Source organism: Podarcis liolepis (genome assembly GCF_965112155.1).
Source record: "Podarcis liolepis genome assembly, chromosome: 17".
In the NCBI taxonomy this organism is placed as follows: domain Eukaryota; kingdom Metazoa; phylum Chordata; class Lepidosauria; order Squamata; family Lacertidae; genus Podarcis; species Podarcis liolepis.
In genome coordinates this window covers 702846-715325 of record NC_139571.1, presented here as the reverse complement: position 1 = coordinate 715325, position 12480 = coordinate 702846, and the positions used below count along the sequence as shown (strand labels likewise).

Below are 12480 nucleotides of genomic sequence, written 5' to 3'. Positions count from 1 at the left end.
CTGGGCATAGTTGGCCAATCGGTGCTAAAGAAGGATAGAACTTTCTTTATGTACGCTACAGCAGCAGCAAGAATTCTCATTGCAAAGCATTGGAAGACACAAGACCTACCCACTCTGGAAGAATGGCAGATGCAATTAATAGACTATATGGAAATGGCGGAAATGACTGGCAGAATCCGAGACCAGGGAGAAGAAGATTGGAGGAAATTTAAAACTTGTTTACAGAAACATTGTAAAATTTTTGAATGCTGATGACATTGAAATGAATTGAAGGGGTTCTAGCAACAAGGTAAAATGTAAGATGGGATTGATAATAGATAAACTAATAGGATATGAATTTGCTGAACCAATTTTCAAAAGGGATACAAAAAAGGGAGGCGTGAGGAAGTCAGGAAAATAAGTTAACTAAAGATGAGAAATCAAAAAAGAGGGAGTTTTGTTTTCTTTTATATGTGTTTCTTTTTTCTTCTTTTTCGTGTTTAATGTTTGTATTTTTGTATTTTGTAATTTTGTATTTTTTTGTTTTTGTATTTTTCTGAACTTTTCTATTGATAAAACTTAATAAAATATTAATAAAAAACACACACCAAATCTTCCATTCTTGGGCAAGGTGATTGAGCGAGTGGTTGCTGAACAACTCCAGGCACGCCTGGAAGAAGCGGACCATTTGGATCCCTTCCAGTCGGGATTCAGGCCTCATCATGGGACTGAAACTGCCTTGGTCGCACTGGTTGATGATCTCTGGCGGGCTAGGGACAAAGGTGAGAGCTGTTTCCTAGTTCTGCTGGATCTCTCAGCGGTGTTTGATACCATCGACCATAACATCCTTCTGGACCGTCTTGAGGGGCTGGGAGCTGGGGGCACTGTCATACAGTGGTTCCGCTCCTTCCTCCTGGGCCGTGTTCAGAAAGTGGTGGTGGGGGATGAGTGTTCAGACCCCTGGGCCCTCACTTGTGGGGTGCCTCAGGGTTCTGTCCTCTCCCCCATGCTTTTCAAGATCTACATGCAGCCGCTGGGAGAGATCATCAGGGGGTTTGGGCTGGGTGTTCATCAGTATGCGGATGATACCCAGCTCTACCTCTGTTTTAAATCAGAACCAGTGAAGGCAGTGACGGTCCTGTGAGTGTCTGGAGGCGGTTGGAGGATGGATGGCGGCTAACAGATTGAGACTGAATCCTGGCAAGACAGAAGTACTGTTTTGGGGGGACAGGAGGCGGGTAAGTGTGGAGGATTCCCTGGTCCTGAATGGGGTAACTGTGCCCCTGAAGGACCAGGTGCACAGCCTGGGAGTCATTTTGGACTCACAGCTGTCCATGGAGGCACAGGTCTATTCTGTGTCCAGGGCAGCTGTGTACCAGCTCCATCTGGTACACAGGCTGAGACCCTATCTGCCTGTGGACTGCCTCGCCAGAGTGGTGCATGCTCTGGTTATCTCCCGCTTGGACTACTGCAATGCGCTCTACGTGGGGCTACCTTTGAAGGTGACCCGGAAACTACAACTAATCCAGAACGCAGCAGCCAGACTGGTGACTGGGAGCGGCTGCCGAGACCATATAACACTGGTCTTGAAAGACCTACATTGGCTCCCAGTACGTTTCCGAGCACAATTCAAAGTGTTGGTGCTGACCTTTAAAGCCCTAAACGGCCTTGGACCAGTATACCTGAAGGAGCATCTCCACCCCCATCGTTCTACCCGGACCCTGAGATCCAGCGCTGAGGGCCTTCTGGCGGTTCCCTCACTGCGAGAAGCCAAGTTACAGGGAACCAGGCAGAGGGCCTTCTCGGTAGTGGCGCCCTCCTTGTGGAACGCCCTCCCACCAGATGTTAAAGAGAACAACTACCACCAGACTTTTTGAAGACATCTGAAGGCAGCCCTGTTTCGGGAAGCTTTTAATGTTTGGTGTATTATAGTATTTTAATATTCTTTTGGAAGCCGCCCAGAGTGGCTGGAGAAGCCCAGCCAGATGGGCGGGGTATAAATAATAAATTATTATTATTATTATTATTATTATTATTATTATTATTATTATTATTGTTGTTGTTGTTGTTGTTGTTGTTGTTGTTGTTGTTGTTGTTGTTATATTATTATTATTATTATTATTATTATTATTATTATTATTATTATTATTATTATTAGAGCTGTGGTCACACAGAGCTTTGTGGGTTTCTCTCTCCTCCTTCCTAGTGAAGAACTGCATGCAGTTGCTGCTCCTTCCTTATATCACAGAGCTGTGAAGCTGGGGTTCTTTGTTTGTGCCTTCCAGCCCCAAGCCATGCTCTGCCTCTGCTTCCAGGCCTCTGTTTTGTGCTTCTCAGCTGGCTGCCTAGAAGCTTCTCGAGCCAAGTCCCTAGACTGATTGGTGGAAGGCAGACTGCAGTAGATAAGGCATTAAGGGGAGGAGAGGTAATCTGAAAGCTGCAGTTGGAAAGGTATGTCTTGAGGAAGGCTTGACGGATGAGAAGGAGGCAGGGCTTTACTTCTTCACCCAAGTGATGGTTTTCATGCCCCTCTGACATGTCCAAGCCTGAGCTTTGTGATTTGAAGGATGTCAAAATAGTGAGTACCAAGGTCAGAGAGATGCACTCACAGCTGCTGTAATACAGTCCGTATTTTTCCTCTTCATCCTGGAGAAGAGTGACTAGTGGGGTGCCACAGGGTTCTGTCTTGGGCCCGGTCTTATTCAACATCTTTATCAACGACTTGGATGATGGACTCAAGGGCATCCTGATCAAATTTGCAGATGACACCAAACTGGGAGGGGTGGCTAACACCCCAGAGGACAGGATCACACTTCAAAACGACCTTGACAGATTAGAGAACTGGGCAAAAGCAAACAAGATGAATTTTAACAGGGAGAAATGTAAAGTATTGCACTTGGGCAAAAAAAATGAGAGGCACAAATACAAGATGGGTGACACCTGGCTTGAGAGCAGTACATGTGAAAAGGATCTAGGAGTCTTGGTTGACCACAAACTTGACATGAGCCAACAGTGTGACGCGGCAGCTAAAAAAGCCAATGCAATTCTGGGCTGCATCAATAGGAGTATAGCATCTAGATCAAGGGAAGTAATAGTGCCACTGTATTCTGCTCTGGTCAGACCTCACCTGGCGTACTGTGTCCAGTTCTGGGCACCACAATTCAAGAAGGACACTGACAAACTGGAACGTGTCCAGAGGAGGGCAACCAAAATGGTCAAAGGCCTGGAAACAATGCCTTATGAGGAACGGCTAAGGGAGCTGGGCATGTTTAGCCTGGAGAAGAGAAGGTTAAGGGGTGATATGATAGCCATGTTCAAATATATAAAAGGATGTCACATAGAGGAGGGAGAAAGGTTGTTTTCTGCTGCTCCAGAGAAGCAGACACGGAGCAATGGATCCAAACTACAAGAAAGAAGATTCCACCTAAACATTAGGAAGAACTTCCTGACAGTAAGAGCTGTTCGACAGTGGAATTTGCTGCCCAGGAGTGTGGTGGAGTCTCCTACTTTGGAGGTCTTTAAGCAGAGGCTTGACAACCATATGTCAGGAGTGCTCTGATGGTGTTTCCTGCTTGGCAGGGGGTTGGACTCGATGGCCCTTGTGGTCTCTTCCAACTCTATGATTCTATGATTCTATGATTCTATGATTCTTTATTATATATAATAATACCCATATACTAGTGTCTGCCATTCTCCACTGAATAAACCCAAAATGAGCTACAGCTCCACATAAACATTCAAAGCATAAAACCAGGCAACCGAATAATCAATAATCACATCTACCATCTTAAAATATGAAAATGTATAACCAGCACCCGGTTTGGGGGGAAAAGAACCATGTTGTACAATGTGGAGGGTCCTGACCCCTTTCCTAAGGCAGCCCAAAGTCTGCACCAGCTGGGCCTCCCCAGAGAAGAACTCCATCTCGGGTGTCTCTGCAAAACATGGCTCTGCTTTCCTGCCAAACCAAGACGGCTGGGCTGCCGTTTCCAAGGCTCCCTCTCTCAGCCTTCCTTACCGGTGGAGGACGGTGCTTCGTTTGATCGGGGCCACAGCCAGGTGTCGGAGGGAGAGGGCGTCGTCATAGAGGGGAAGACGATTCTGTGTCAAAATCCGGAAGAACAGAAAGGAAGTAAGGGACGATTTAGGCCAACACAGCTGTTTGAACATCCTACAGCAGGAAGTTTGCAGGAAGCCACGTCTGCGTGCTTCTGAGAGGGTGGCACACACACATTCAATATACAGTAGCCAACGGGATACCCTTCAGAGGTTGTGGGGCTACAATTCCCATCAGCCCCCGCCTGCATGGCCAGCTACTCCTGCATTCATGTGAGCATTCATTTATTTTTAAAATTAGCTCTTTGTTTTTCACTGCTATTGCAACATCACTTATACCTCCTATGTGTTCCAGAACTTAGGACGGCTGCTATACAACCTTATCAAGATTGTCTAGTCACACAGAAAGGAGCTTTCCCTGCTCCCTTGCCAAGCTGCTCACACCTTCAGAAATTAATAGGAACAGAGTCAGTGTGCCTATTAACGCAGTTGATGTAAAATAAAAGTTTGTGCTTGTGCTTAAGAATTTGTTTAATTGTATAAAAACAAGACTTAGTTTTTATATAGTAGCAAGACAAACCCACCAGAGCAAACACAGATTTCAGTTGCTTGGAGAAAACAAGCTAATTTTTGTTTATTTCATTTACAAACACTTCTGTCTCTTCCGAATCCAGGTGTGGCTGGTGTGGGGGAAGAAGCGCTACACTGGAAGAAGGCCCTGGAGCAGCCTTCATACACAGATCTTAACTGACCTGCCTATAAGGCTGGGATGGGAAGATTGCTGGGAAGGGTAGATTTCCTGCCACCCTTCTTACATAGAAGAAGAGTCCTGCTGGGTCCAGCCAAAGGTCCATCGCTCTGCTCTCCCATTGTCCAGGCAGATGTTTATGGGAAGCCTGCCTGCAGGACTGGAGTGCAACAACACTCTCCCCACTTGGGATTCCCAGCAGCTGGGGCATCTGGCCTTCGACAGCGGAGGCAGAACAGAGCCATCACGGCTGGTAGCCATGGATCGCCTTCTCCTCCATGAATTGGTCTACTCCTTTAAAGCCATCCAAGCCGGTGGCCACCACTCCTTCTATGCAGTGGGTGAAGAAGGGCTTTCTTTGTCAGCCTTCAGTTTCCTGGGGCGGCCCTGAGTCTTCCAGTATTCCCCTCTAGCTGGGGATTTTGTGTTTGAGGGATACACCCATTCAGTGGCAGTTCCAGGGTTTGTTGGGGGGTGGAGAGGCTTCCTCAGCCACGGTGCCCTCTCAGTGGGGCCCCTTCCTGCTCCTCCCCATTGCTACAGCTGCCCATTCACTTCTCTTCCCCTCTGGCTCCAATGTGCACCACCTAATCCTCTCTCTACTAATCCCCCCCTATTGAGGTGTACATTCCCACAAGGATTGTGCAATTATTGGGCAGACAATTATGTTTAAAGTGTTTGCTGCTCAGCTGATCTCTCCACACATGCCATTTGTTCAGAATTTTAAAAAGTGAATCAACAAACTGGAAGATGGGGAAAGGAAAAAGGGAACACCTACTGGTGTGAATGGGAGCAAGCAGTTTTGATCTTCAACTGCAGTTGAAGTGTGTGTGTGTTTGTGTGTGTAGCGGTGAAGCTAGGCTTTTTTTCCACTCGGGTCAAAGACCCAGTAGTGACACCCCATGTGCATTTGCATACACACACAGGCTGGGAGCCTCAATGGTGCCCCTTGGGAGGCATCACCCAGAGCAAAAAAAAACCCCAACCCCCCCAATAGCTGTGGCACTGGCGGGTGCACTGGTCTAATGAAGCCAAATTCAAAAGGAGAAAATGTCGTCCCCAAGCAAGATCCAGCTCAAATGTGGACAAGCCCTGAAAAGCTTGGCTATGAAAATTCTGAAGCAGTTGATGGGCTAATTCTTGCCTCCCTGCCCAGTTGTGAGCCTGAGGGGCCTTCAAATGCCAGTCTCTGGGCCACCCATGGGTGTAACCTGGGGGGGGGGCACGAGTAAAACAATAGAAATACTTAACTAACTGACCCATCACATTGGTTCTGCCCCCCTAACAAAAATCCTACCTATGCCCATGGGGCCACCATCATATCTCACTCACTTTGCTGTCACTTTTGCCCCTCCCAAGCCCACAGAAAGTAACCTAAAGCCACAGAGCCTCCAGATTCTTGTGGTATCAGACTTAAACAGCTGGAACTCCCCAGTTAGTAGATCAGAAAGATAAGAGGCCATTTTGGGGGGAAGTGAATCTGAAAGAGGAACCTCCTGAAAGCACAGATTCCCGGCAGGGGAATGTGTGCACTTGCACTTGTGTGCAAGAGACAGACAGAGAGAAAGACAGCTAGCTGTGTTTGCTTTTATAGTAGCTGCCTGTATCTTTCCCTCCATTGCCAGGATTCTTAAAATGGGGAAGAAATGAGCTTTAAACATGCCGTGTGAAGGCAGCCTGCAACTCCTATCATCCCTGCCCACTGGCCATATTGGCTGAGGTGCATCTGGAGGGCTGCAGTTTTCCAACCCCTGCAAAAAAGGAAGGGGATAGCATTGCAGTTGTCCTGGGAAACCAATATTAGTCCTTTTCCTCTTCTTAACATGCATTCAAAGCCAGTGTGGACCTGGGACACGAAGGTATAACACCACCACCCCCCGGGGTGACCTTGGGATAGTCACTCTTAAAGCAGGAGCCAGGATGGGGCAGTGGAAGACCATGTATGCTGCCCATTTTCCTTGAAGAAAATGAAATATTTGCAGGAACAAAATTATGAGAGCTAAAGCCACAACTGCAGGTACAATCTTCAGGAATCTGCTGTGACATTTATGAATTCAGCTCACAAATATAACTCAGAAAGGCTTCGAAGGATCAACTAAATATTTGGTCAAGTTTGATTAAAACTCATGAAGAAATTTATGCCCCTCAAAAACTGGAGGTCTATGGGCTAGAAGTGTCTGTTTTCAGATTCCCCAATCAAAACAGCAATCCAAGGAGAAACTGCAATGGGTTGATCTCCACTGAGGACTACAACACCCCCCACCTCTTCTGCCAACTTTCACAGATGAATGAGGAAAAGCTGCCCTATGTGGGAAGTTCCAGTAACTCCAGTGTTGCTTTTAGTTTGGATTTGTCTCTTACTTCTTTGACGTTTTCATAGTTTGAGTCAGATAAACTCAGGGCAGCCCGGAACATTTCAGTGACTGCATGGTATACAAACTCATACTGCTCCTGCCAAGAAAAGAGGAGATATGAGATATGAGAGGAGAACGTTGATCTATAAAGGGAAGCTCCAAACGCCCTTAAGGTTCGGCCACACTCGAGGGAAACGGTCACCAACTTTTTGAGGCCCATGGACACAGTGGAATTTTTGAGCAAGTGCCATGGGTGCCATGCCTTCTCTAGTCCTAAAGGTAAAGGGACCCTTGACCGTTAGGTCCAGTCACAGACGACTCTGGGGTTGCAGCGCTCATCTCGCTTTATTGGCCGAGGGAACTGGCGTTTGTCCACAGAGTTTTTCTGGGTCACGTGGCCAGCATGACTAAGCTGCTTCTGGCGAACCAGAGCAGTGCATGGAAACGCCGTTTACCTTCCCGCTGGAGCAGTACCTATTTATCTACTTGCACTCTGATGTGCTTTCGAACTGCTAGGTTGGCAGGAGCAGGGACCGAGCAACGGGAGCTCACCCCGTTGCGGGGATTCGAACTGCAGACCTTCAGATCAGTAAGCCCTAGGCTCTGTGGTTTAACCCACAGCACCACCCGCATCCTACAATCCCAGAAAAGCTCACCCACAACTGACAGAAGGAGAGGACGTGTGCACTCACTTTGCTTTTCCAAGGGACCGGGCAAAACTTGGATCGCAAAGAATTAATTGGAGCCTTGAGAAGCCCATGCAGCCCAAAGAGGAGGTGGGAAAAACATGAGCCTTCCCACTTCCTCCTTCAGCTCTGTGGGTTTTCCAAGGGAGAAAAGGTAACCACCCTCAGCCCCTCATGATTAAGTGGTGAGAGCATCAGGGGAGCTCAGAAGCCTTTTTGGACATCAGGTGAAGCCCTCGAGGCGACCCCTGCTTTAGGAACACCAAATACCAAGACATGAAGATAAAGAGCCTGTACACTAAATTAGTCTGCTGCCCCCTGGTGCAGTGTGGGGTACTGTCTAGCGCTGGAGTGAGCCCCACCAGTGCCTGAGGCGGGCACCTGCGCAGCGTAATGGGGGAGGGCACACTGTGGGATGGGGTGCGCTGCCAGAGTGACTGCGTCCCTGCCGGGCACCAGGAGCGATGTGGTGGCTTGGGTACCCTGCAAGCCCAGCGCCACCCAGGGCAATTCACCCCTGCCTAGCTACTGGTGCCGTCCCTTCGCCAGATTCAGCTGCCAGTCCAGCCATCTTAGAATGCTGGGGGACTCTGTGAGGACACACATCATCTTTGCTTTGGGCAGCAAAATGTTTTGGTGTGGACAGGAGCGATGACTGCGGGGACTCACCTGGGTCTGAACAGCAGCTGGTCTCTGCTTCCTCATTTCTAGGACAACATCAAAAATACTGAAATGCGGGGGGATTCTCTGAAAAGTAGAGGAGAACTGGGGAAATGTCGGCAAGAATAATAATAATAATAATAATAATAATAATAATAATAATAATAAGAGGGGGTTGGACTCGATGGCCCTTGTGGTCTCTTCCAACGCTATGATTCTATGAATAATAATAATAATAATAATAATAATAATAATAATAACAATAATAATAATAATTTTATTATTTATACTCCACCCAATCTGGCTGGGTTTCCCCAGGAACTCTGGGCGGCTTACAGTAGAACATCAGACATTAAAAACTTCCTGATACAGGCTGCATGATATCTGACTCAAGGACCTTCATTTGGGTTCCCACATTTGCCACTCTGCTTTACTACTCCCTATTTCATTTGCTGTTTCCTCTGAGCTATGTGAGGGTATCATAAGAGGTATCTTCCCCAAAGAAGCAGAAGGCAAGGGAAGATGCGAATTTTGCAGGGATCAACCAAGTACTGTATCTTGATGTTTGTTGTGGGAGCTGAGACTCTGCAGTACAATAGTCCTCTCCAAGGGACATTTTTGTTCCTCATTTTATATACAGATGGAGGCTATATATGAAGTTATGGACTGTGTCAACTCAGACGGCTGGAGAAAGGTTATATTTTTGAACACTTATCCCCACATCCAATTGTAAAAACAAAACTACTTGTAAGTAATAGTCTTATTCTGATAAGCTAGTTTATGAACAATTGAATTGGTTCCTAGGAGGGGACAGTCTTGTTTCCATGGATTATATGTAAGCTGTTTCAGGAGCCTTTTTGGCTGAGGAGGAGGGTTCAAATGCTCTAAATGAATAAACAATGTCCAGAGTTCTGCCATATATAGAAAACAGATTTAATTAAATTGTTGCATGCAATGCACAGATGTAGCAAGAGGTTCACTACAAAACACTCACTCACTGGCAAAGCCAGACCAGGCACTCGTCACACCTGGTTCTATTCCGAACATATTCCAAATAGAGATGCTTCAGGAATTCCATCTCTTTTGGGGAAGAAGGGGCAAATTCTATTAAAATCAAATTCTAATCATATTTCAATTAAACACCATTTTTAAAAACAAAGTCTACATGACATTTTATCCATCTGTCTGTCCGTTTGTCTGCCTATCCACCCACCCAGCCAAGAAATAGCCAGACACACAGTCACTCTTTAAACAAGAAAACAGCAAGAGTGTCTGGTCAAACATCGTTCCGATATTTGTTGTTCCAACAGACAGAAATATTGGACCAAATCCACCCAGCTTCCTCAATCCTCCATCCCTCAGATCTGACTTGCCTAGAAATACCTGTTTCAGCAGCAGCTGCCGTATGTATTCCAGGGTACAGATCACACCTGTCCGGCCACAGCCAGCACTGCAGAGGAGGAAAGAGGGTGAGAGAGGGTCTGCAAAATAACAGACCTTCTTTCAGATCACATCCAGCCAGGAATTGCAATACAAATGAGAACACTTTGCCATTTTGTTTCAAGAAATTCTTTCAGAAAAATCTTCTTGGTTCATCCCCATAAATATAATGGCAGTGTAGACTTCCGGTGCTTCCTGTCAAAATGGGCGCAGAGCTTCGCAGTAGCGGAGACTGGCAGGTGAAGTACAGTGGTACCTCGGGTTAAGTACTTAATTCGTTCCGGAGGTCTGTTCTTAACCTGAAACTGTTCTTAACCTGAAGCACCACTGTAGCTAATGGGGCCTCCTGCTGCTGCCGCGCCGCCGGAGCAAGATTTCTGTTCTTATCCTGAAGCAAAGTTCTTAACCTGAAGCACTATTTCTGGGTTAGCGGAGTCTGTAACCTGAAGCGTATATGTCAGAGCTGCTTAAAGATCCTAGCTCACAAAGGATCACGCTAGCCAGCGTTCATTAAGTAAAAGTCTTTATTGAGTTACAGTTTCCATTCTCAAGCTGCTGCGTGCAACTCTACATCTAATGGCTAGATCGGCGAAGCTCCGTCTGAGTCTCCGCCCCTTGTGCACCAACTTAATATCCTAGCCCGGCTCCACCTTTTCCACCTGACTGTCCTCCTCTGGGTCCCTCTACCCCCCGGGGTCTCTTCCTTCCTGGATTCTTCTGACGCCGACCCCCCGGACCCTCCTGTCTCCTTGCGCCGGGCTTTAGGACCTGGCTCTCTTTCAGGGCTGCCCACTGCGTCACTTTCCTGTGCATTTGAACTTGGCGCGCGCGCCCAATTTTCCACTTTCCGTTTGACCGTTTCCTCGCTCCCCGATGGAGGTGTGGCCACTCCTGACTCATGCCCTCCCTCCTGTGGCGAGCTGCCAGCGCTTGCCCCCTGGCTCCCTTCCTCTTCCCTGCTCTCTGGCGGTGACGCTGGTCCCGATTTCCAACTGCTCTCCTCTGAGTCCCCTCTGGCTCTATCTTCCTGGGGTGCCCCCCTAGACTCCCCCCTTGCCCTGGCCACTGGTGCTCCTTTCTGTGAATCTTCTGATTCACTGGAAAGACTCGGAGATCTCGGGTCTTCGTCATCACTCATCTTTTCTTCTGCCTCCTCCCCTTCGCTCTCTGTTTCCTCCCTTGCCCTTGCCTCTGCTCCTGAACCCCTGACAGTATATAACTTGAAGCGTATGTAACCCAAGGTACCACTGTATAAACAAGAATAACGAGGGCAATTGTCCTTATAAGCTCCCCACCCCGGGGAGGGGGTGAGCTTCACCTGCAGATCTTCTGATACCCGGCTCTCACTCCTGATGGAGGCAGGAGGCGCTGGGTGCAATGCGCTTCGCTTATTGGCAGTTCTTCTGTACTTTGGAATTTTAATAGGATCTAATTTACAGACATGTACTGGGCTAAGGAGACAAGATAAACTGCTAAATAAATCAGCCACTGAGCGACAACGATCTGAATTGGAGAGAGGAAGATTTCAATCATAACAAGGTGAAGTATGACTGGGGGAGGGGAGCCTTTACCCTTTCTGAATATATATTACGTTTGGCTGCATCAGTGATTCGGCAACTCTTTCCCAGAATATCAATGGATTGATAAAAAGCAAGAGGAAATCAAAGAGAATAAGATAATATTTATGGATTTTTTAATGGAAATGGGACTGCGTGAGAATGTTGATACGATTGAAGCTTCTAACTTCCACTGAATTGCAGTTAAGATTATGGTTCCTTGATCCACCAGAGCAGTGGCAGGACACCAGATCATTAAGAACTAAGTATTGGAAGAGAAAGGATATGTTGGAGTTCTGCCTGGGGCTATGGCGGAGTGCCAAACCTTCGCTCAGACAAACAAAGATGGTGCAGTGACGCAGTGGAAATAACAGCTTCTGAGAACAGAAGTGAAAACGAAAATGTGGAAGCATAGGTGCTTTTTATGATCAAATTAAAGCAGGGAAAATGAAGAAACAACTGGAATTAACATATCACACAGGAAATTTATTGGATATAAATTCTGCTTGCAAAAATAAAAGTTATTAAATATGCAATTATGAATGGAAGTCAAGAAACAAGTGGCTGCCAACAAAGGATTAAGGTCAGAACTGTTGTTATTGGATTAATCAATATTATGAAAGGAGGAAGGCATAAGAACTTTGTAACCAGAAAGCCAGTACATGGGAAGTCATTTCAAATTGATTAATTTAGTTTTTGAAGAATAGGCTCTCTTTCTTTTTAATTGGATTGTAATTTGGTAATGTGACAATGTGGCTTTTATTGGACTTGTAATAAAATTTATTATACCAATAATAATAATAAAAATATGGCCGTGTGCCCAGGCTTGGCCTCCTCACTGCTCCCCTCTAACTCCAGATCACTTATGAATGGGTTAAAGCACAACAAGTTCAGTGCAGATCCTTGGGAGACTCTGTGCTTCTCTCCTTTGTGACTTGTGGGGACAGCCCATTTGTTCCTGCTCTTTGCTCCCTTTAACCATGAAATATACTCAGAGTCGC

General features: G+C 46.7%; 1 protein-coding gene across 6 annotated transcripts in view; it reads right to left on the bottom strand.

Annotated features, from left to right (window-relative positions):
- PTPN18 (protein tyrosine phosphatase non-receptor type 18) overlaps positions 1–12480 on the bottom strand; it is an 87725-nt gene that overhangs the window by 14464 nt on the left and 60781 nt on the right. For 4 of the 6 annotated variants that reach the window (XM_083482538.1, XM_083482539.1, XM_083482536.1 and 1 more), the window contains 4 exons: positions 9867–9933; positions 8493–8588; positions 7145–7234; positions 3998–4080 (listed from right to left, as the gene is read on the bottom strand). In XM_083482538.1, the coding sequence (XP_083338664.1) occupies positions 3998–4080; positions 7145–7234; positions 8493–8588; positions 9867–9933 (336 nt within the window). The remainder of the gene's footprint in view (positions 1–3997; positions 4081–7144; positions 7235–8492; positions 8589–9866; positions 9934–12480) is intronic. The other 2 variants (XM_083482535.1, XM_083482537.1) reach the window with 1 other exon arrangement.